The sequence below is a fragment of the Mobula hypostoma genome, chromosome 4 (genome assembly GCF_963921235.1).
Source record: "Mobula hypostoma chromosome 4, sMobHyp1.1, whole genome shotgun sequence".
Classification (NCBI taxonomy): domain Eukaryota; kingdom Metazoa; phylum Chordata; class Chondrichthyes; order Myliobatiformes; family Myliobatidae; genus Mobula; species Mobula hypostoma.
In genome coordinates, this window is record NC_086100.1 from 81,414,218 (window position 1) to 81,439,891 (window position 25,674).

The following is a 25,674-nucleotide window of genomic DNA, read 5'->3' on the forward strand; positions in this document are numbered from 1 at the left end:
ATATATCTCACCATATACAACCCTGAGATTCATTTTCCTGTGGGTATACTCAGCAAATCTATAGAATAGTAACTGTAACAGGATCAATGAAAGATCAACCAGAGTGCAGAAGACAACAAGCTATGCAAATGCAAATATAAATAAATAGCAATAAATAATGAGAATATGAGATAAAGAGTCCTTAAAGTGAGATCAGTGATTGTAGAAACATCTCAATGGATGGGCAAGTGAGTGTAGTTATCCCCTTTTATTCAAGAGCTTGACGGTTGAGGAGTAGTAACTGTTCTTGAGCCTAGTGGTGTGAGTTACATTTCAAGCCCTTAAATATCCCTGATTTGAGCCCAAAATATGACCAGCCGTGGATAGGATGACAGCCAGAAATGGTTTAAGAGGACTAATACTGGCCTGCAAACATTTGCTGGGCAAAGGCACATGGTGCAAGTAAAGACACAATCGACAGAGTCTGAATAGTCACCAGAGGTAACTTAAAATAGAGTCAGTTTTCCCAATTGTGCAATCAAATGTTATATCTTACTTTGATACTGATCTCCAGCAGCCAATCTTAGCTAGCCTGTAAAGGATAAGATATTCCCACATTGTTTTATTGCAAACTTTTACAAAACCACTCCAATGAATATTTAGGTGAGTAACCATTTGAATTTCCCACTTCATGGGTAAGGCTGCATAACAAGACAATATGTTTCTTACTGATAATACCAAGACAGCAATTACAGTCATTGATCAAAAGGATCCCAATTCACCAGTTAATTTATGAACCAAGCTGGGAATCTACTGAGTGAAGTGCTCCAAGTTTAACATAAGTGAGCTGAGGTGAAGTTCTCCCAAATCTCTCTCCATGCAACTCTTTGACAGGAAGGCTGCAATTGAGAAATTGCTGTTCAGAGATATATGGAAAATCCTAATACATAGGCATTTTAGAAGCACTATCTGGTGTTATAAATGACTGTTTCTATCCCACTGTTCTCAGACTGTTAAATAGGCCTCTCGGGTGCTAATAGATAAACTCTTGATCTCCCAATATACCTCATGATGTCCCTTGCACATTGTTTGGCTGTATGCTCTGCACTTTCTCTGTAACTGCAGCACCACACTCCATTACTTTCTGCTGCTTTAGCCCAACACTTCAAGGTTTGATGTGTCGTGTGTTCAGAGATGCTCTTCTACACACTACCATTGTACAGTAATGTGTGGTTATTTCAGTTACTGTCATCTTCCTATCTGCTTGAACCAGTCTGGCCATTCTCCTCTGACCTCTCCCATTAACAATATGTTCTCACCCACCAAACTGCTTCTCACTAAATGCTTTTTTTTTGTTTTATGCTCCATATTCTGTAAAGTCTAGAGACTGTTGTGATCGAAAATTTCAGGAGACCAGCAGTTTCTGAGATACTAAAACCATCCCATCTGGCACCAACAATCATTCCACAGTCAAATTCACTTAGAATCTAAGTCTTAAATCATATTTCTTCCACATTCTGATGTTTGGTCTAAACAACAATTGAAACTCTTGACCATGCCTGCATGCTTTTATGCTTTGAGTTGATGCCACGTAGAAACATAGAAAACCTACAGCACAATACAGGCTCTTTGGCCCACAATGCTGTGCCGAACATGTACTTAGTTTAGAAATTATCTAGGGTTACCCATAGCCCTCAATTTTTCTAAGCTCAGTGTACCTATCCAGGAGTCCCTTAAAAGACCTTGTTGTATCCGCCTCCACCACAGTCACTGGCAGCCCATTCCATGCACTCACTACATGTTTGGGTGATTAGATATTTGCATTAATGAACAGGTGTAAAGGTGTACCTAATAAAGTGGCCACCGAGTGTATATTCTGGGTTATGTTTTCTTTTTCACTAATTTGAGGTACTTGTGTATGACATGATCTGTCTGGATGGTATGCAAACAAAAACTTTTCATTGTACCTTGAAAACTATAAACCAACAAACAATGCAAACAACAGGAATTCTGCAGATGCTGGAAATTCAAGCAACACACATCAAAGTTGCTGGTGAATGCAGCAGGCCAGGCAGCATCTCTAGGAAGAGGTACAGTCGACATTTCAGACCGAGACTTTCAAATCTCTTACTAACTCTTCCTTCAGTTAGTCCTGACAAAGGGTCTCGGCCTGAAACCTTGACTGTACCTCTTCCTAGAGATGCTGCCTGGCCTGCTGCGTTCACCAGCAACTTTGATGTGTGTTGCTTGAACCAACAAACAATTCTAATTGTAGGACTGTGTTGTATAAATAACAATAATAAAGCTACCAATGATCACTGTGAATGTGATTCAGAACTCTCACTGTTGGATTTAAGGTGGTGATAGGCAGTTCGGGTACTCACCTGTGTGTGGGTACGGTGGCCTTCTGAAGTTCTGTCAGCTGCAGTGGATATTTGCAGATCTTCTGCACTGGCGTCAAAAGATAGGCATCCAGAGGGAGGTTTGACATGTGCTGGCGTAGTCGGCAGGCCTCGAAAAATAAGGCATAGTCTTGTAATTTTCTGAGTTTTGAGAGCTCGACTACAGCACTGGACTGGTTGTTGCAGTATTCAGAGTAGATCAGGAAATGCTGATGCTGGAAGGCAAGGAATAAGCCATGAACAGAGACAGCACACTATTATAGCAGAACTACACTCCATTTGCATTTATTAATGGTGTTGAAATAATGTAAGTGAGACCAAAATGTGATACACACCAGAAAGCTGGCTCCACACTGTATCATTGTTATGAATACTAAACATATTCAGATCTATTGCAGTATGACTATTGCAGTATGATATTTCTCACCAAACTTTTACTTTGAAAGCTGTACTCTCTTTCAGAGTGTAGTCAAGACAGAGTTTGAAACACATTAATGATTTTATTGGAAAAATTCCACAGTCCAGGCAGTATCTGTGAAAAGAGAAGCTTTATATGTGTAATTCTTGATTGGAAGTTCTGATGAGGAGGTACAGATCAGTAATGGTGTCTCTTTCCACAGACACTTCTCCATATTGCACGTTGCTTTGATTTCCAGCATTTGCAGGTTTTTTCTTGCTTTTGATACTGCCAGAGTGTAGGATTCACTCTTTTTCTCCCATCAGAGAGCATTGGTGACATAAGCACACAACCTTGCAAGGAGTCTAGGTTTCCCAGTCATGCTTTGCAATCATACTGTTATGAAGGGATATACATGAACTTTGAGATCTATTGCAAACACAAGGGTTTCAGCTCGCTGAACGTGTGGCATGTGTGAATGGTAATTTCCCAGCATTGTGGAAGCAGGAATGTGGTGTTCTGTCCAAACCAAGCCAAAACAAAGAGCATGTGGTGGTTGACAAGGGATTCCTTAACACATGACTTTCAACTCTGTGTGTAACTTAATGTACATAATCACAAGAGGTTCTGCGGATGCTGGAAATATAAAGCAACATACACAAAATGCATGTAAAGATGTGTGTAATGAAGTTTACCCATATTCTGACAAAGCAGACTGCTTTCATGGCCTGGGCCACTTTGACGAAGCCTTGGTTTAGACAGCAGAGCATGCCACAAGATTTCATGTCTCAGGAGTACTGTATACTGCATAAACAACTTGTCATGCTGAGTCAATTGTTGGAAAGGACAAGGAGGAAGCGGATGGTGAGGAAATACACTCATTTTTGTTCACACCATCAAAGGTCCAGCAATCACATTCCACTCTTAATAAAAACAATTTTAATCACCCATTCCTCTACCATTCCAAAGTTACCTTCCCTCTGTTCATGATCTACTAACAATGTCAAAAGTAGCAGCTGCAACATAATGCTTCATTCATACATTAATGCATATAACATTACCAAAAAATCTCACATCGAATAATCATCAATGTCAGGGCATTTCCTTCTCTTGAGCTCTTAACCCGTCATAAATGTAGAATAGCAATGAATGATTGGATAAGCAGTTTACTATACTGAGTTGTTAATTTTAGGGTTACACATGTCCACTGAGGAATGATAATTTAAAAAAACTATACTTTCTGAAGAGCTACAACGAAAACTGCTTATAAAGGGAACATTCCCTAACACTATAAACATAGGAGCAGAATTAGGCCATTCGACCCTTCGAGTCTGCTCTGCCATTTCATTATGGCTGATCCATTTACCTCTCAACCCCATTCTTCTGCCTTCTTCCTGTAACCTTTCACACCCAGTCTTAACAAGAACCTATCAACCTCCGCCTTAAATACAACCAATAAATTGGCCTCCACAGCCATCTGTGGCAACAAATTCCACAGGTTCACCATCCTCTGGCTAAAGAAATTCCTCCTCATCTCCATTCTAAATCGATGTCCCTCTATTGTGATGCCGTGCCCTCAGGTCCTAGATTCCCCCACCAAAGGAAATATCCTCTCCACATCTACTCTATCTAGGCCTTTCAACAGGTTTCAATGAGATCCCTCACTCATTCTTCTGAAATCCAGCGAGTAAAGGCCCAGAGCCATCGCTTGCTCTTCCTACGATAAGCCTTTCATTCCCAGAATCATTCTTGTGAACGCTGTCCAATGTTAGCACATATTTTCTTAAATAAGGTGCCCCAGAATGCTCACAGTACTCCAAGAGAGGCCTCAGCAGTGCCTTATAATGCCTCATATTACATCCTTGCTTTTATATTCTTCTCCTCTTGAAATAAATGTTAACATTGCATTTGTCTTCCTCACCACTGAATCAACCAGAAGGTTAACCTTTATGGAACCCTGCATGTGGACTCGCAAGTCCCTTTGCACCTCGGATTTTTGAAATTCCTCGCCATTTAGAAAATAGTCTACGCTTTGATTCCTTCTACCAAAGTGCATGACCAAACACTTCCTGACACTCTGCCACTTCTTTGCCCATTCTCCTAATCTGTCTAAGTCCTTCTGCAGCCTTCCTGTTTCCTCAATACTACCTGGCCCTCCATCTATCTTTGTATTGTCCACAAACTTGGTCACAAAGCCATCAATTCGGTTATCCAAATCATTGAGATACAATGACAATGAAGTAGTCCCAATATCAACCCTCGCGGAACACCACCAGTCACAGGCAGCCAATCAGAAAAGGTTTCCTCTATTCTCACTCTGCGCTGCCTGCCAATCAGCCAACAGTCTACCCATGCTAATACCTTTCCTGTAATATCAAGGGCTCTTATCTTGTTAAGCTGCCTCATGTGCAGAACCTTGTCAAAGGCCTTCTCAAACTCCAAGTACACAACATCCACCAATTCCCCTTTGTCTATACTGCTTGTTATTACTTCAAAGAATTCTAACAGATTTTTCAGGCAAGATTTTCCCTTAACAAAACCATGCTAATTTGGCCTATTTTACTATATACCTTCAAGTAACTGAAAACACTTCCTTAACAATCACTGAGGTTATGCTAACTGGCCCATAATTTCCTTTCTTCTGCCTTCCTACCTTTTTGAAGAGTGAAGTGATATTTTTCCGGTCCCCCAGAACCATTCCTGATGTTTACCATAGAAACTACAGCACAGAATCAGGCCCTTTGGCCCTTCTTGGCTGTGCCAAACCATTTTCTGCCTAGTCCCACTGACCCGCACACGGACCATATCCCTCCATACACCTCCCATCCATGTATCTGTCCAATTTATTCTTAAATGTTAAAAAAGAACCCGCATTTGCCACCTCGTCTGGCAGCTCATTCCATACTCCCACCACTCTCCGTGTGAAGAAGCCCCCCCTAATGTTCCCTTTAAACTTTTCCCCCCTCACCCTTAACCCATGTCCTCTGGTTTTTTTCTCCCCTTGCCTCAGTGGAAAAAGCCTGCTTGCATTCACTCTATCTATACCCATCATAATTTTAAAAGATCATTACTAATGCCTCCGTAATCTCTTCAGCTAGCACTTTCAGAACCTTAAGGTGTAGTCCATCTAGTCTAGGTGACTTATCCACCTTCAGACCCTTCACCTTCCCAAGCAACTTCTCCCTGGTAATAGCAACTGCCCTCACTTCTGTTCCCTGACCCTCTCAAACTTCCGGCATACCGCAAGTCTCTTCCACAGTGAAGATTAATGCACAATACTTATTCAGGTAATTCGTTATTTCCTTGTTCCCCATTGCTACCTCTCCAGTGTAATTTTCCAGCAGCCCAATATTTACTCTCGCCTATGCTTTTTATATATCTGAAAGATCTTTTGGTATCCTCTTTGATAGTGTTGGCTTGCTTACCTTCATATTTCATCTTTTCCCTCCTTTTTGCTTTCTTAATTACCTTCATTTGGTTTTTAAAAGCTTTCCAATCCTCTAACTTCCCACTAATTTTCACTCTATTATATGCTCTCTCTTTTGCTTTTATGTTGGCTTTGACTTCCCTTGTTAGCCACAGTTTCATCATGCTACCTTTAGAATACTTCTCTGGGATGTATCTATCCTGTGTCTTTGAGTTTCTCCCAGAATCTCAAGCCATTGCTTCTCTGTTGTCATCCCTGCTAGTGTTCCCTTCTAGTCTATGCAGTTCTCTTTACTCCCCTGTAATACTGATATGTCTAATTTTAGCTTCCCCCTCTCATATTGCAGGTTGAATACCATCATATCATGATCATTGCCTCCGAAGGATTCCTTTACCTTAAGCTTTTTAATCAAATCAGGTTCATTATACAAACCCAATCTAGAAAAGCTGATCCCCTTGTGGGCTCAACCACAAGCTGCTCTAAAAAGCCATCTTGAAAGCATTCTAAAAATTCTCTCTCTTGGGATCCAGCACCAACTTGATTTTCACAGTCTATCTGCATATTGAAATACCTCATGCCTCTTGTAACATTGCCCTCTTGACAAGCCTCCCATTGTAATTTTGGGTCCACATCCTGGCCATCGTTCAGGATGCATGTACATCAGGGTCATCAGGGTCCGCTGTTTCTTAACTCTACCCACAATGATTCTCCAACTTCTGATCCTAAGTCGGCCGGCTGGTGGCGCAGTGGCATCAGCGCTGGACTTTGGAGTTCGAATCCAAGTCGGGCCACCCCCGAGCACGCTTTCCATCCGTGCCGGGTTGAGCATCAAGCTAGCCACTGGACCTCGTAAAAAACAAGGGTCAAGTCAGGAACATTCATATCGTGACCGGTTAATCCAAAAGGAGACCAATCCTGACACCACGCGCCAGACAAGAATGGCTGACTGACTGGTGTGAAATGTTAGGAAGGAAGGAAGGATCCTAAGTCACCTATTTCTAAGGATTTGATTTCATTTTTTGCCAGCAGAGCCACCCACCCCCTCTGCCTACCTGCCTTTTTGATAAAATGTTAAGTTCCAAACTGTAATGTTCTTTCAGCCATGGCTCAGTTGTGCCCAGAATGTCATACCTGTCAATCTCTAACTGTGCTACAGGATTATCTACTTTATTTTGTACACAGTGTGCACTCAAATATAAAACCGTCCATCCTGTATCCAACAACCTTTTTAATTTTGTCCCCCTTCCACACTGCAACTCAACCCACAGCGCAATTTTGCCTTAAATCATCTGCCGATCCTTCTTGACAGATTCACTACACATTGCCTCTGTAAATTATCAGCCCTATCAGTCCGGTTCCTATCCCCCTGCCAAATTAGTTTAAACCCTCCTCAACAGCTCTAGCAAAACTGCCCGCAAGGTTTCAGGTGTAACACGTCCCTTTTGTACAGGTCATACCTTTCCCAGAAGACATCCCAATGATTCAAATGTCTGAAACCCTCTCCCTTGCACCAAATCTTCAACCACGCATTCATCTGCCAAATCATCCTATTCTTACTCTCACTGGTGCGTGGCATAGGCAGCAATCCAGAGATTGCTACCCTGGAGGTCCTGCTTTTCAGCTTTCTACCCAGCTCCCTAAATTCTCTCTTCAGGACCTGCTCATTTTTCCTACCTATGCCATTGGTGCCAATACGTACCAGGACTTCTGGTTGATCACCCTCCCCCTTTTGGACCCAATCCAAGACATCGCTGAGGAGGGAAAATCTACAGATGCTGGAAATCCAAGCAACACACACAAAATGCTGGAGGGACGTAGCAGGCCAGGCAGCATCTATAGAATACAGTACAGTTGACGTTTTGGGTTGAAACCTTTCTGCACGACATCCCTGAACCTGGCACCTGGGAAGCAATGTACTATCTGGGTCTACTATCTATACTATCAATGTACTATCGCGTCAACAGAATCTCATGTCTACTCCTCTAACAATAGAATATCTATCACCACTTCTCCCCTCTTTCCTCTGTGCCACAGTGCCACACTCAGTGCCAGAGACCCAGTCAGTGTGGCTTCCCTCGGTAGGTCAGCCCCCTCAACACCTAAAACATTCATAGGATATTGATGGGATTTGTTCCACGGATTGGATATGGGTGGGCATATTCAATAAGACCAATAATCATAATAGGATCAATGAAAGACCACAGCAACAGGCTGGACAACTAGTGTACAAAAGACAACAAGTTCTGCAATTACAAAAGAAAGAAAAAAAGAAATAATAGTAACATGCACACCGTACAGATGTCAATAGTAAAAAAGCACCAGAAATATGCTGAACTAAAAGAGACTGGAACATGAACAGTGTATATATTGTCCTAATAGTAATACAGGCAGTAATGGGGGACAAGGAAGTGGCAGATGAACTGAATAAGTATTTTGCATCAGTCTTCACTATGGCAGTATAATGGAAGTTCCAGGTGTCAGGGGTCATGAAGTGTGTGAAGTTACCATAACTAGAGAGAAGGTTCTTGGGAAACTGAATGGATTGAAGGTAGGTAAGTCACCTGGATCAGATTATTAAAGATGAGGTCTCTGGGTACTTGGGGGACATGACAAAATAGGCCATAGTCAGCATTGTTTCGCCGGGGATTATCTTGCCCGACAAATCTGTTGGAAGTTCTTGAAAGAAGTAACAAGCAGGATAGACAAAGGGGAATCGCTTGATGTTGTGTACTTGGATTTTCAGAAGGTGTTTGATAAGGTGCTGCATATGTGGTTGCTTAACAGGATAAGAGCCCATGGTATTACAGGGAAGATACTAACATGATCAGAAGATTGCCTGCCCGGCAGATGGCAAAGAGTGGGAATTAAGAGGACCTTTTCTGACTGGCTGCTGGGGACTAGTGGTGTTCCACAGGGTTCTGTGTTGGAACTGATTACTTTATGGTATATGTCAATAATTTATATGATGGCTTTGTTGTATCATTTGCAGACGGTGGAAGGGCAGGTAGTGTTGAGAAAGTAGAGAGGCTACAGAAGGACAGACAGATTAGGAGAATGGGAAACAAAATGGCAGATGGAATAGTGTCGGGGAACGTACGGTCATGCACTTTGGTAGAAGAAATGTAGGGGTTGATTATTTTCCAAATGGAGAAAAATACAATAATCTGAGATGCAAAGGGACTTGGGAGTCCTTGTGCAGGATTCCCTAAAGGTTAATTTACAGGTTGAGTCTCTGGTGAGGAAGGCAAATGCAATGTTAGCACTCATTTCAAGAGGACTAGAATATAAAAGCAAGGATGTAACATTGAAACTTTATAAGCACTGGTGAGACCTCACTTGGAGTATTGTGAGCAGGTTTATGTGCTTTATCTTAGAAAAGAAGTGCTGAAACTGGAGAGGGTTCAAAGGAGGTTCATGAAAATGATTCCAGGATTGAACGGCTTGTCATATGAAGAGCATCTAATGTCTCTGGGCCTGTATTGATCAGAATTCAGAAGAATAAGGGGTGACCTCATTGAAGCCTATCAAATGGTGAAATATCTTCATGGAGTGGACGTGGAGAGGATGCTTCCTGTGGTGCAATAGTCTAAGACCAGAGGATGCAGCCTCAGAATGGAGGGGTGTCCTTTTAGAATGGACATGAGGAGGAATTTCTTTAGTTAAAGAGTAGTGAATCTGTGTAATTCTTTGCCACAGGCAGCTGTGGAGGTCAGGTCTATATATATTAAAGGCAGAGGTTGATAGATTCTTGACTGGTCAAGGCATGAAGGGATACGGGAGAGAAGGCAGGAGATTGGGGCTGAAAGGAGAAGTGGATCAGCCATGATGAATTGGTGGAGCAGACTAAAGGGCCAAATTGCCTAATTCTGCTCCTATATTTTATGGCCATTTATGATATAAAGAAACAAAGAGAGGTGTTGCTCCAGTTCTTTGCTGATAGCGAATCATGAAAACAGGTGTGCATAAGGAAAACAATGAAAGATGGAAAATGTTCACAACCAGATAAAGCTGTTTAAACTCTGCATCAGCGAAGGTGGAACTATCAGGAGAGATGGTGAAGGAACAAATGAAATTATTTCATGAAGAATTAGGACTGAATTATGAGTGTGATTACAGTGAAGGGTGGCTTCAGCGTTTCAAGCAGGGACATGGCATACAATTTCGTGCAGTGTGTGGTGAAAAATGGTCTGCAGACAAGGAAGCCGCTGTTGAGTTTGTTGATGAGTTCACTTAGTTTCTGATGAAAATTTAAGTCCTGTACAGGTGTCCAACGCAGTCAAAACCACCTTATACTGGCGTTGTACTCCAGAGGGTGCAGAATCACCGACAGGTTATAAAGTATCAAAAGATCTCTGTGTTGGGCTGCTCTAACTCATAGGTGTAAGTTGTTGGTCATTGACAAAAGTTTATGTCCCAGAGCTTTCAAGGATATGAAGCAGTTTCCAGTAATTCACCATGTCAACAGAAAAGGATGAATTACAACGGACATTACATTGGAATGGGTTGACTATCACTTTATTCCAGAAGTGAGAGCTCACTGTGATTTGGCTGGTCTGGACAAAAATTGTAAGATAATACTGATTTTAGATAACTGCTCTGTGCATCCAAAAGCAGAATGCTTGGTAAAGAATAATCTTTTAGGCATCAACCTGCCACCTAACTGTACATCGTTAACTCCAGCCCTGGACGATGGCATATTATGCTCTTTGAAGGCTAAATATCACTCCCTGATTATGAACTGAGTGCAGTTGACTTTGGCTGACTAGTACAGGAATTTGTGAAAGAATTGCTTTTCGTTTATCGTTACTTTTTCTTTATTATCCAAGGGTGAGGTGATTATCAAATGAGTTTGAGGTGTTCATTCACTTAATCCTAACCTAGCCACCTGACATTCAGCAAAAGCACTGATCAGGTCCCAAGCATTCCAGATTTGTGGTGGTCAACCTGTACCCACAATTGGTATCTTCCCAAAGTCACTACACAATAATATTAAATAATTAAGCCTACACAGCAATATCAATGTAAATCTCCAGAAAGCCACAATACTAAACACCACTAGAATAGTCCAGAAGTTCCTAGCAATTGAGAATATGAGAGGAGTAGTCCTTGAAAGTGAATCCATTGGTTGTGGGAATAATTAGGTGATGGGACAAGTGAAGTTGAGTGAAGTTATCCCCTCTAGTTCAAAAGCCAAATGGTTAAGGGGTAAAACTGTTCCTGAACCTGGTGGTGTGAGTCCTGAGGCTCATGTACTTTCTTCCTGATGGTACCAAGGGAAGAGAGCATGACTTCGGTGGTGGGGGTCCCTTATGATGGATTGTGTTTTCCTGCGACAACACTCCGTGTAGATGTGCTCAATGGTAGGGTGGGCTTTACCTGTGATGGACTGGGTTGTATCCATTACTTTTTGTAAGATTTTCCATTCAAGGGCATTTGTGTTTCCATTCCAGTTAATACAGTTTCCACCACACATCTATAGAAGTTTGTCAAAGTATTAGATGTTATGCAAAATCTTCAGAAACTGCTAAGAAAGTCGAGGTGCTGCTGTGCTTTCTTTGTAGTTGCACTTCTGTGCTGGGTTCAGAGCAGGGCCTCTGAAATGATAACTCTGAGGAATCTGAAGTAGTCGACACTCTCCACCTCTGATCTCCCAATGAGGACTGGCTCATGGAGCTCTGGTTTCCTGTCAATAATCAGCTGCTTGGTTTTGCTGACATTGAGTCAACAGGGAAAATACAGTACAGAAGGACAATGTTTTCTCTCATTCCCATCTGGAAGTGTATTCTAATGAGTACCACTCTTTCCTCCTTCCCCTAGGCTCGACAACTCACTCAAAGCATTTATGTGCCTCTGAAAATTACTATTACACTTGCTTGCACCAGCTACTGAGGTGATACATTTCACATCACAAACTCACTGTGTAGAGTAGAGTTTCTCGTGTTGCTTCTAGTTCCAGATGAAATACACTTGCTTTTAATCAAATCATCCGTGGAGATAAAAGCTGATGGTGTAAGTACAGTATGTTTATTGGATTAGGTTGGCTTTTGTTAGCCCTTAACTGTTGAACCTACAGCCTTTGATGCAAAAATTAGTCATTCAAAGAAAATTGTATTTTTCTAAATAAGATGCTCTGGGCAATAAGAACGCAAGTTTGATCTTATTGTAGACTGTATAGGAAGTACGCTTTAAAGAGCTTAGAATTCCTCAATGTTGTAAAAATTTGCAGTGTTATATATTATATTTAGATTTCACAAAAAGTGTGAAAAAAGTGCATTAAATGATGAAAGATTAGATTAGGTATGAAGCAGATAGTTAAATATGGGTGCTATGAATTTATTGAATTCTGTACAGCATTACTATGCTGAAATTTATTGATTAATTCAATTGCATTAGAAGTACAAAATAACATTGGGTCATCAAAATCAGGGGAGAGAAACAAAATAGACAGTATTTATAATATTCCCTCATGAATTTGAAAAGTTGCATTTTATTCCATGAGAAAGACATACAGGAAACTGAAAGGAACCAATTTATGTGTATTAAAAAGTTGGTCTGCAGAAGGTAAACAAGTATTTTGTTTAATAGCTTGCTGCTGGAATATTCAGGCTTTACAAGTTCAAAGTAAATTTATTATCAAAGTACAGATAACTCGCCATGTACAACCCTGAAATTCATTTTCCTGCGAGCGTATTCAATAAATCTAATAACCAATGAAAGACCACACCACTTGGCGTACAAGTAGAGTGTAAAATACAACAAACAGTGCAAATACAAAAAAAAACAAACAATAAATATCGAAACATGAGATGTAGGATTTTCCATTCAAGGGCATTGGTATTTCCACACTAGGCTGTGATGCAGCCAGTCAATAGACTCGCCACTGTGTAGCTATGGAAGTTTGCCAAAGTTTTAAATTCCATGCTGAATCTTCACAAACTTCTAAGGAAGTAAAAGCGCTGCTGTGCTTTCTTTGTAATTGCATTCACTTACTTGGCCCAGGACAGATCCTCTGAAATGATAACACCGAGGAATTTGAACATGCTGACTCTCTCCACCCCGATCCTCCAATGAGGACTGACTCATGAACCTCAAGTTTCGTCCACCTGAAGTCAATAATCAGCTCCTTGGTCTTGCTGACATTGAGTAAGAGGTTATTATTGTGGCACCACTCAGCCAGATTTTCCATCTCCCACCTATATGCTTATTCTTCACCAACTCTGATTCAGCCTACAGCTGTGCTGTCATTAGCAAACTTGAATATGGCAGTGAAGCTGTGCATAGCCACACAGTCATAAGTGTAAAGCGAGTAGAGCAGGGGGCTAAGAACACAGCCTTGTGGTGCACCTGTGCTGATGGAGATTTCAGAGGAGATGTTGTTGCCAATCCAAACTGACTAGGTCTGCAAATGAGGAAATCAAGGATTAAATTGCACGAGGAGGTATTGAGGACAGGACCTTGAAGCTTATAGATTAGTTTTGAGGGGATGATGGTATTGAATGCTGAGCTGTAGTTGATAAAGTGCATCCTGATGTATGCATCTTTGATATCCAGATGTTTCAGAGTTGAGGGAAGCAAAACACATTAAATACACTGCACAGGTCTTGCACTGAGAATGGTCTCTCCTTTGTACAAAGGAAATCATGTAAATCCATATTAGACTGTTTTATGTTCTTACATCAGCAGGTTGGGATTAGGAGATGGGGTTGTGTGTTAGCTCCAGTATAATAAAGCATTGGCTGACACGAACAGTCAGTAGCTGTGGGAAAGGGTGGGTGAGTGGAGAGTTAAGAAAAGAAGCACTCTAGTGTTCAGTTAGAGTCACAGAATCATAGAAAAGTACAGCACCGAGACAGGCCCTTCAGCCCATCTAGTCCATGGCAAAACTATTTCAACTGCCTATTCCCATTGACCTGCACTGGGGCCATAGCCCTCCCTGTCCCTACTATCCATGCACTGTATCTATCCAAACTTGCTGTAGACACTGAAATCAAACTCGTGTGCACCACTTGTGCTGGCATCTCATTCAACACTCTCACAACCCTCTGAGCGAAGATGTTTCCTCTCATGTTCCCCTCAAACTTCTCACCTTTCACCCTTAACACATGACCTCTGGTTTTAGTCCCACCCAACTTCAGTGGAAAAAGCCTGTTTGCAATTACCATATCTATACCCCTCATAATTTTGTATACCTCAGTCTCCTCTCAGTCTTCTATGTTCTAAAGAATAAAATCCTAATCTATTTAATCTTTCCTTATAACTCAGGTCCTTTAGACATAACAACATCCTTGCAAATTTTCTCTTCCCTCTTTCAACCTTGTATACATCTTTCCTGTAGACAGTTGACCAAAACTACACACAATACTCCCAATTTGACCTCACCAACGTCTTGTAGAACTTCAACATAACATCCCATCTTCTGTACTCAGTACATTGATTCATGGAGGACAATGTGCCAAAAGCTTTCTTTATGACCTTATCTACCTGTGACACTACTTTCAATGAATTATGTACCTGTATTCCCAGATCCCTTTGTTCTATAGTATTCCTTTGTGCCCTACAGCTCTCTGTGAAAGACTGACCCTGGTTAGTCCTACCAAAGTGCAAAAGCTTACACTTATCTGTGTTAAATTTTATTTTCCATTTTCAGCCCATTTTTCCAGCTGTTGCAGATTCCTCTGCAAACCTTCCTCACTGTCCACTACATCCTCAATCTTGGAGTCAAACTTGCTGATCCAGTTAACCACATTATCATCCAGATTATCAATATAGATGACAAACAACAAAGGCCCCAGCACTGATTCCTGCAGCACACCACCAGTCACAGTGCTCCAGTCAGACAGGCAACCTTCTGCTACCACTCTCTGACTTCTCCCACAGAGCCAATGTCCGATCCAATTTACTACCGCATCCTGAATGCCGAGTGACTGAACCTTCTTGACCAACCTCCCATACTGGACTTTGTCAAATGCTTTACTAAAGTCCACGTAGACAACATCCACTGCCTTGCCTTCATCCACTTTCCTGGCAGCTTCCTCAAACACCTCTTTAAGATGGGTTAGACATGACCTACCACACACAAAGCCATGCTGACCCTCCTTAATCAGTCCATATCTATTCAAATGTTTATATGTCCAGTCCTTTAGAATACCTTTCAATAACTTTCTCACTACTGATGTCAGACAATTTTCTGGTTTATTTTTAGAGCCTTTTTTAAAGAGCAGAACAACATTGGCTCTCCTTCAATCCTTTGGTACCTCTCCTGTTGCTGTAGATGTTTTAAATATGTCTGCTCGTGCCCCGACGATTTCTGCACTTGCCTCTCACCTCTCTTAGGGTCTGGTGGAACACTTTGTCAGGCCCTGGGGTTTTATCCATCCTGACTTTCCTCAGAAAAGCAAACATCTCCTCCTCCGTACAAGATCCATGAAGTTGATGCACTTAGCCTCACTTCTATAGACTCTGTATCCATCTCAAGAGTAAATACAGTTGCAAAGAATCAATTTAAGATCTCCCCCATGTGTTTTGGCTCCACATATGGATTATCATTCTGGTCTTCCAAAGGACCAAATTTGCCCCTTTGATCTTTTGATCTTAACATACTTATAGAATCCCTTAGGATTCTCCTTCATCTTGTCTGCTAGAGCAACTTTATGCCTTCTTTTAGCCTTCCTGATTTCTTTCTTAAGTGTTCTCTTGCATTTCTTGTACTCCATAAGCAGCTCATTTGTTCCTACTTGCCTATACCTGCTGGACACCTGCTTTTCCCTCTTAACCAGGGCCTCAATATCTCGTGAAAACTAAGAGTCCAAACACTTGTTATCTTTACCTTTTATTCCCACTTCTCCACCGTTATTAATTAACTTTTCAAAGAAGTAGTATTTTCTGAAAGGAAGTCTCTGAATTACCAAAGAATGTGAAATTGCAGGTGCTACTAGAAAATAACTTCCTTCATGTTATTCTGAACTATAATTCCCTACAAGTGAAACTATGTTTAAGGTAACAATTTAATTTCAAGACATTAAAAATAAAAACAAAGGAAACTTAACATAAGATCATTAATTATTCAATCACACAATTACACCCTTTCTCCATTCACAAGTGCTTTCTGATTTGGCTTGGAAACCCTGGAATTAAGATGTAGCCCCACCAGCCCCGATCCTGCTGGAAGCTGCAGCCAGTTGACTACTTTGTTCTGCTAAGAGAATATAAAGCAGTCAGAGGTGGATGTTCACAAGTGGCTCCTGCCGGTGATGGACCAGCATTTGGCTGTGATGCTCTGTTCTACGATATGTGGTTAGAGGCAATGTTGACTGCAGTGCCTGAGAGCCAAGCTAGAGGTGAAGTGCTGATGTGCTGAGAGAGGACAATAACATTATGCTCCATATTGGGAATGTACCCTTTCTGTCACCAAGATGTCATTTGTATTGCTAAACCTCCAGACCCATGCTGATTTGGATTACTATCCCAGCTGTCTGCTCCAATATTTTCCAGCGTTTCCCTGGGAGTCACCGCTCTGTTCTGGATGAATAGCAGTCTACTCCCACCAGAAATCTGCCAGAGGCCATGGGGGATCTGATCTTAGATTAGAGAGTTGAGTTCATGGTGAGCTCTCGATGTTTCCGCGGAAGAGCAATGTTCACGCAGCTACCACCTCTGTTTATAGAGATTCCTTTATTCTGTGGAAAGGTGTTGTCTCTCTGTTCCAGCAGAAGGACAAACTGGTAACAGAGGCTAGAGCCTGCATGGAGGCACGACTGAATGACCTGTGCTGTGTTTTTCCAGCCACTGCCACACGGCCCAATAGCTGCTGTAAAGTGGGATTCCCGCATGGGAGTATCTTCCACCTCCAGATAAAGAAGGATGCTTTCCAGGCTCCGCACAACGACCTGTGAGAGCTGGGTGAATGATTTGAATGATTCTTCCCATCTCGTGTCCTGGGTCAGGCAAACCTGACAATGAGATAATCATCCATCACAAAGCAGATTCTCGTATAAATGCTTCCTTATCCTGGCTGGATGAGGTAGTATTGTTATGTAGACCCTTGCTTCCTCACTGTAGACCATTCAATCCATGCCTCTCCCTATACAAGGCACCATTCCATCCTTTTTCTGTGTTGCTGGTGCCCATATCTGGGATGGTGTCAGGTGTAATAAGGCAATGCTCTTATCTTCTGTGCTTTTCTTCTTCCTTGGTCTCCCTTATCTGCCTCTCCATCTCCTCTTCATTCTCCCTGCCTTGTGTTTGCTGGCAGAACTGGGGCGCAGAGGAACTGGTTGTCTGATAGTGATCAAGGCACACTCTCAGGGCAGCATATAATGATAAATAACAAGCTGCATGCATGGTGCTTCTGCAGGAATGAACTAGTGCACACAAAGTGTACAATGATTACAGGTGAATGGAGTGATGATAGGAGATATCTTTAGCAGATTCTGGATTAACAACTCTCGCTGGCCCTGGCTTGGGCCTGAAGACCCTGAGTGTCAATCAGAAGGAGAACTTTCCCCTCCAGTCTTGTGAGGTTCTGAGCACTAGAGTTCCCTCCTCCCTTCTTGTAGCCCTCTCTACACTTATTAGCAACCTTGGCTGAAATTGAAAGACAGAACAATTTATTGAGACAAACCAATGATACTCTTAGAATTGTATGTTATGAATGCAGGGATGGTGAGTGGCTGATAGGAATGTGTATGTGTGCCTAAGTTTGTATGAATCTTGTTCCTGCAAGCAGAATCCTTAAGGTTCAAGTGTCAGAACTCACTGTCTGACATAGCTTCTGAAATGAGGATTTGTTTTCTGCATTGACCTACGACTCTGGGGTTGTCACTCTTCGGTGCCTGGCACAACTTCCTGCTATCTTCACCCCAGGGCCTCTGGCACATAGCACATAGTCTGAAGTAGATATCAACATGGTCAGTAAAACTGAGGGAGCTTGTTCCATTTTCCCAGCTGCCTCTCTCACCATGGCGGCGATTAGTAAGGTTGAATTAGAGAGCTCACTATGAACTCAACTCTCTAATCTCCTGTCATCACTCCATTCACCTGTAATTATTGTACACTTTGTGTGCACTAGTTCATTCCTGCAGAAGCACCATGCATGCAGCTTGTTATTTATCATTATATGCTGCCCTGAGAGTGTGCCTTGATCACTATCACACAACCAGTTCCTCTGCTCACCAGTTAAGGGAATGTCATTTAGAGGGCAGAAGCCCTGTTGTAATTACTGAAATTGCCCGAAAATCACAGAGAATTTCCACATTTACTATGTGAATACCTTGAGGAAAACAAATATTTCATCATTTGCAATTTTTCATGAGATCAATTCAGCATGAGACAATATATTAGAATTATTTAATATTCTAATAAAGGAGTAAGTGCATTCCAACTTATTGAACTTTAACCCTCTAAATATCTTATAATGGATTATAGCTTTGACCGAGCAAGAGATAAACTACATAACTAACATATTCTTTGGCTGAGAGAGTTAGTTACTTCTATTCCAAAGATAATAAAAATAGCTAATGCGGGAGGAGAAGATGGTGCCGCGACGCAGCGCGCGCAGCTCTCCAGTGAAATGATATCGTATTTGTAAGTAGGATGCCGTGCACAATTCTGATTTGATGGAGACAAATGTGAGAAGGCACAGAGGAACATCTGGAGTAATTTCTGAAATGCCCGGTTCGCTGCCCCTGCTACTGTGCAATCGAGGATCTCTGGAGGGAAGGCCCCAAAATCTCCGGCTTTGCCTGCTGCTGGCGACCGAGGCTGGGGTCGAAGCGTTCGGCAGAGATGGTGCTCAGTACTCGGTGTCGGGGGGCTGATTAGAGCTCGAAGTTTTTGGACGACTTGGGGTCGGACTGTGGTTGGGCATGGCAGGGAGAGTTTTCTTCCTTCTCCCGTCTGCGTGAGATGTGGGACCTTCGAGAGACTTTGAACTTTTTTACTGTGCCCATGGCCTGTTCTTCATCAAGTTATGGTATTGTTGCACTGTTTTAACTATACATTATAATTATGTGGTTTTTGTTAGTTTTTCAGTCTTGGTCTGTCCTGTGTTTCTGTGATATCACACCGGAGGAATATTGTATCATTTCTTAATGCATGCATTACTAAATGACAATAAAAGAGGACTGCGTGTCCTCATAATCTAATCTAAAAAAAAGCTAATGCATCTCTCGCATCTTTACTGAAGTGTAACGGAAAATTTGATGCTAGACAACACACACAGAATGCTGGAGGAAGTCAGTAGGTCAGGCAGCATCTATGAAAATGAATAAAGTTGCTGTTTCGAAGTCTCAGCCTGAAACATCACTTTATTCCTTTCTATTGATGCTACCTGACCTGCTGAGTTCCTCTGGCATTTGTGTGTGTTGCTTATGGATTTCCAGCATCTGCAGAATCTCTTGTTCTTAGTGCTAGACAAACATCCTTTGATACCTGGTTACCACAAAGTCAGGTAATTTGTGTCATAAATTGATGCAAAAGTTTCACCTGTTTATAGGATTAGGGACATTAGTACAGATCTCTAGCTACTTTTGGTTGGTAGCTCTCATTGTGCAGAGATTGAATGAAGTGGAGAATAACAACCTGTCGTGTTAAGGAACCTGTTAGTCAAGTTGCCTTATTTTTAATTCTTACATCTCGTTGTTCAGTGAGTTGAAGTTGGTCGTCCCTTTACATAAAAGGCTGAACTCTTCTCTTGACCTTGTGTTTCCTTCTGACTCACAGGTTCTACACACCTCGTGATCTGCTGTAACTTTCTATCAACAGCAAGGTTTCTCTATGGATTTATTTTCAAATTGTTAAAAGGAAGTACCAAATGACAACTCACATAGTTGAGGAAGCAGATGCCAAACTCACTCAGGTATGGGTGTGATGTGTTGTACATCTTCTCCAGAACTTTAAGAAATTTCCGCTGGAATTTATAAATTTCCCCAATGTTCGAAAAGAGAGTGTACAGCCTCTCCTCTGAGAACATTTCAGGTTTTTTCCTGCATTGCTTGTAGTATCCCTGGAATAAAAATACACAGCAAGACCTGTCATTAAAATAGCTTATCTCACATGAGATCTTAATAAAACGGGTGAATTTTACAAATAATTTAATCAAGTACAACTGAATTTAATGATCTAAGCAAAGTTAAAGTGAACAGGCAAATGTTGGAGCTCTTTTTAATGTTTGTACATCTTCAGTGTTGGAAGTAAAAATTTAGCATAAAAACAAGAATAGAACGTCTCTCCTACTTGGAAACCTGACCTACTATAGGGCTGTGTGGCAGGTCCATAACTACTTGTCCTGGGACTATTGTCTTTCTGTTCAGGCAACAAAGTGTCAACTTTTTTTAACAGTAGAAACAGGAAATCATTTCGCTCTAGAGTTGAAAACCATTGTGGCAACTTCCAGATTAAATCTGTCACTCTGTGTATTTGAGCTACTTGTGAGTTGCATTTGGGCTGATGATGCAACTTGTGTCAGATGCATGTGGAATATTGCAATCCCCCATGAAAGAAGAACCCAGGCCCCATTATTTTAATCTCTGCCTGTTAATTCCACACTTACTAATAATGCGGCCTGAGATTAAGACCAGGAGCCTGGTATTTGATCTGTGTCTGGCAGAGCCAGTTTCAGTTCAGGTCCGGCTATGATGCTCTGCCTGGGCCCAGCTCAGTACAGAATGTCTCTAGATTATGATTGCCTAATTTACTGACATGCTCTAAATATGATCGAGCTCCCACAACATTATTAAATTAAGAAGTCCAATTTATATACATTTGTATGGCAAAACTAGTTTCCCCTCTCTCTCGTCACTTTTAGTGGTCTCCTTAATTGTACTTCCTCAACAGTCATACGTGCTTTTGACGTCATTCATTACAATGCTGTGGAGGTATTGTTACCACGGTAGCTGATTTTATTATATTTTGTGATTTATCAACTTCCAAGTGTGTGTAAGGATGTAACCTATTCATTACATGGAGATGGCCCCTACTTTAACCAGGTCAGGATGATTTGTTTAATAGTACAGGTAAATGAAAAGCAAGAAGAGCGAATGGACGGTTGTCACAAAGCATAAAAAATGCAGAAATGTGAAAATAAAAGAATGATGAAAATATTGTGGAAGGACAGAGGAAGTGTTACAAAAAGCTGGAATAAGAAAAGAGCTGATATCATCAATCTGGAAGTGACAGCTGGAGTTTCTGGGACACGTACTGAGGGTAGAGAAGCTGGAACATCTTGCAGTAACGGGAAAAACTGATGGAAGGAAAAGTCACCGTTGACAGTGCGTGTGGCATTAATGGGTGACATTAAGGGATGGACAGACCAACGTTTTGAAGAGCTTATTAGAACTTTCAGACTAAGGACAGATGGATGACCATGATCACCCATGTCATACAATACACTGGGTCTGGAAGATGTTATAACTATTGGGCTTGAGTTGCATTCAGATTGGTGAGGTTAGATTAAGCCCAGTTTTATACCTGAGCACATATGCATTATTAACCCACTCGGTTACGTTCACTTCCTGATCTTCCAGCTGCCCTCATGGTGCTGACGCTATCTCCACCCGTGCCTAATTTAGTACCTCTCTAAGAGACTGGAAAATAGTCGGTATTCAAACCAGGTGTAAGGTTAATTTATTAAATACAGTCAGGACAGTATTCTCTATCATTGTTTTTGCCTCTGCCTGGCTAAACTCATCCACTTCATGGCCTTTCAATTTCTTCTTCATGACGCACTGTTTGTAGAAAACCGCTTTGCTCACACTTTCCCTCTATTCCCTTCATTCTATGGACTTTCTTGTTTCGTGGATGTCCGTGAAGAGTACAAATTGCAGGTTATACAGTATATACTGTATGCATTCTCCTATATTAAATGAACCTTTGAACCTTTGTTGCATTATGTTTCACTATCAGATGCTTGTACTCCTATTCTTTGTATTATGTGGGTGGCTTCTTCTGAACTATTCTATAGCTGAGTACATTTCATTCACACAGTCTCTTAAACACGGAGCATCAAGTAAAACACTACTGATTATTGTGCTATTTAGTCTTCAGATGAATCCGTAAGCATGATTTTTATAGTCTTTCATTGATTAACCGTGTGACATAATCCCACCTTCTTTTAAGCGGTAGTGTTGGGTTACTAGACAGGCACCACACTACTTTCGTCATTACAATGAAGGAAGTGAACAACACTGTGTAGTTTTCACCGGAGGCTTGTACACACTCATAAGCCAGCATGGGGTAATTGTAAACATGTATGTTTAGTTATATTCAAAGATATAAATTTTTAAATCTGATTACACACACGTGTCAGGTGGTGGGAGCACTGGGACACAGGCGGAGTTCAGCTGACGTTCTAGAACAGTAGGAGACAGTACAGTGGAAGCTCCAACTACTGCCAGCCTGTCTTTGCTTGTTGCTAGGCGGGCTGGCAGGTTTTAAAACCCAGAAAATAGATCAAACTACAGTACAGTCCAGGCCTTCGGCCCATGATATTGGGCTGGCTTTTTAACCTACTAAGATCAATTTAACCCTTCCCTCCCACATAGCCCTTCAGTTTTCTGTCATTCATTTGTCTATCTAAGAGTTTCTTACATGCCCCTAATGTATCCAATTCTATCACTATCTTTGACAGGGCATTCCACGCACTCACCACTCGGTGTAAAAAAAAAACTTAGTCATTCTACTGTACCTTTCATTAATCACTTTAAAATACTGCCCCCGATATTAGTCATTTTTATTCTGGGAAAAAGTCTGAGCTATTCACTTGATCTATGTATTTTATCACCTTCTACATCCCTATCACATTGTCCCTCATCCTCCTTCACTCTGATGAGAAAAGCCCTAGCTCACCCAACCCATCTTCATTAGAGATGTACTCTAATCCAGGCAGCATCCTGGTACATCTCCCCTCCGCCCTCTCTAAAGCTTCTACATCCTCACTATAATGAGGTAAGCAGAATAAACACAATATTCCAAGTGTAGTCTAACCAGGGTCTTATAGAGCTACAACATTCCCTCACAGCTCTTGAACTCAATACCAAACTAATGAACTCAATACCAAACTAATGAAGGCCAGCACATCTTCTTCACCACCTACTTACCTGCATGGCAACTTAGAGGGATCTATGGATGTGCTCCCCAACATGCCTCTACTCCACCACACTACTAATAACCCTATAGGCAGCCTTCAGAATGCAATTCACAACTCTCCAAAGTGATAGATCTGGTCTGAAAGTTTTCACTGGCCTTTCACACAGCACTGTCATTTGGAGGAGCCTGTGTGCCCATTATGTTGGCTAGCCTCTGTTAAAGGGGAAGGAATTCACTCCTCCTGATCCAGAGTGGGGCATCAGAGCACCCTAATACAACAGTTAGCTGCCACTGTGAAACAGTGTGGATCAGCCGGCGACAGAAGAGAACCTGCAGATACTGGAAACTGGAGCAACAACCAATCTGTTGGAGGAGCTTATCAGCTCGAACAGTATCTGTGGGTGGGTGGGAAGGAATTGCCAATGTTTTGGGTCAAAACCCTGCACTGATGCTGCTCTGCTTGCTGAGTTCTTCCGGCAGATTGCTGCTCATTGTTGACATTGGAGAGGACAAGAGGAACCCTCAGCAGCTCTCAGGATGCCATTCCCTTCTCTCAGTTTCTCTGTCTCTGCTGCATCAGCTCTCATTCCAGAACAACTGAGATGTCCTCCTTCTTCAAAGAAAGGGGCTACCCTTCCTCTACCATCAACACTGCCCTCACCCACATCCCTTCCATTTTGTGCACATTTGCCGTCAACTCAACCTCCCACTGCCACACCAAGGATAGGGTTCCTCTTGTCCTCAACTACCACCCCTTAAGCCTGCACATCCAGAACACAATTCTCTGTAACTCCTGCCATCTCCAACAGGATTCCACCACCAAGCACATTTTTCCCTCCCACCCCCCACTTTCCACTGTCCACAGGGTTTGATCCCTATCCGACTCCCTTGTCCACTCGTTCCTCCCCAATGATCTCCCTCCAGTACTTATCCTGCAAGCAGAACAAGGAGGTGTAGGGGCAGAACACCTGCCCCTACACCTCCTCCCTCACTACCATTCAGGGGCCCAAACTGTCCTTACAGGTGAGGCGACACTTCACCTGTGAGTCTGTAGGGACATCTACTGTATCCAGTGCTCTCAGTGTGGCCTCCTGTATATTGGTGAGAATTGACATAGATTGGGAAACCACTTCGTCAAGCACTTTGCTCTGTCTGCCAGAAAAAGGGGGATTTCCTGGTGACCACCCATTTCAATTCCCATTCTGATATGTCAATCCATGGCCTCCTCCACTGCCATGATGAGGCCACACTCAGTCTGAAGGTGCAGCACCTTACTTTCCTTCTGGGTAGCCTCCAACCTGATGGCATGAACATTGATTTCTTCCAGAAATTGCTTCCCCCTTCACCATTCCCCATTCCTGTTTCCCTCTCACAACTTTTCTTCTTACCTTCCCATCACTTCCCTCTGGTGCTCTCCCCTCCCCTTTCTTCCATGGTCTTCTGTCCTCTCCTACCAGACTCCCCCTTCTCCAGCCCTTTACCTCATGCACGAATCAACTTCTCAGCTCTTTACTTCACTCCTCCCCCTCTGCTGGTTTCACACATCACCAGCCATCTCGAACTTCTTCCTCCCCTCCTCCCCTTCTTAGTCTGACTCCTTACCCCTTCCCTTCCAATCCTGATGAAGGGTCTCAGCCTGAAACGTCGACTGCTTAATTTTCCATAGATGCTGCCTGGCCTGCTGAGTTCCTCCAGCATCCTGTGTGTGTTGCTTGGATTTCCAGCATCTGCAGATTTTCTCGTGTTTGTGGTTTCCCTTCATTCTTTGCACATTCTCGTGCCCATCTAAGAGCAGCTTAAATGCCGTTATCATATCTCCCTCCACCACCACCCCTTGGAGAGCAGTGCAGGCACACACCACCCTCTGTGTAAAAAAACTTTGCAAATCTCGTTAGGACTTTACCCTTCTCACCATAAATCCATGTCCTCTGGCATTAGACATTTCAATCCTGAGATAAAGATATTGGCTGTCTCCTCTATGTCTCTCATCATCTGCAAAACTTTTACCACTCCAAAAAAACAACCCAAGTCTGTCCAACCTCTCCTTAGAGCATGTGCTCTCTAATCCAGGCAGCATCCTGGTAACTCTTTTCCTGCACCCTCTCCAAAGCCACCACATCCTTCCTATAATGGATTGACCGCAACTGAATGTACAGGTAATACTCCAGATGTGGCCTAGCCAAAGCCTTACAAAGCAGCAACGTAACTTCCTGTACCTTGGACATGATCCCTCAATCCACCAAACACCATATCGATTGTGCAACCACCTTCAGGGAGCTGTGGACTTGGACTGTAAGATTCCTCTTCACATCAGCACTGTTAAGGGTCCTGCTATTAACCAAGTACTGTTCCTTTACATTTGATCTCTCACACTTGGCTGGATTACC

The 25,674-nt window shown here is 42.2% G+C and overlaps 1 protein-coding gene across 1 annotated transcript in view; it reads right to left on the reverse strand.

The window, feature by feature from the left end:
* Nucleotides 1-25,674, reverse strand: part of LOC134345960 (rho guanine nucleotide exchange factor 4-like) — a 78,055-nt gene that overhangs the window by 46,455 nt on the left and 5,926 nt on the right. The window contains exons 3-4 of the mRNA XM_063047304.1: nucleotides 20,028-20,207; nucleotides 2,364-2,596 (exon numbers count right to left, since the gene is read on the reverse strand). Coding sequence (XP_062903374.1) covers nucleotides 2,364-2,596; nucleotides 20,028-20,207 — 413 coding nt within the window. The remainder of the gene's footprint in view (nucleotides 1-2,363; nucleotides 2,597-20,027; nucleotides 20,208-25,674) is intronic.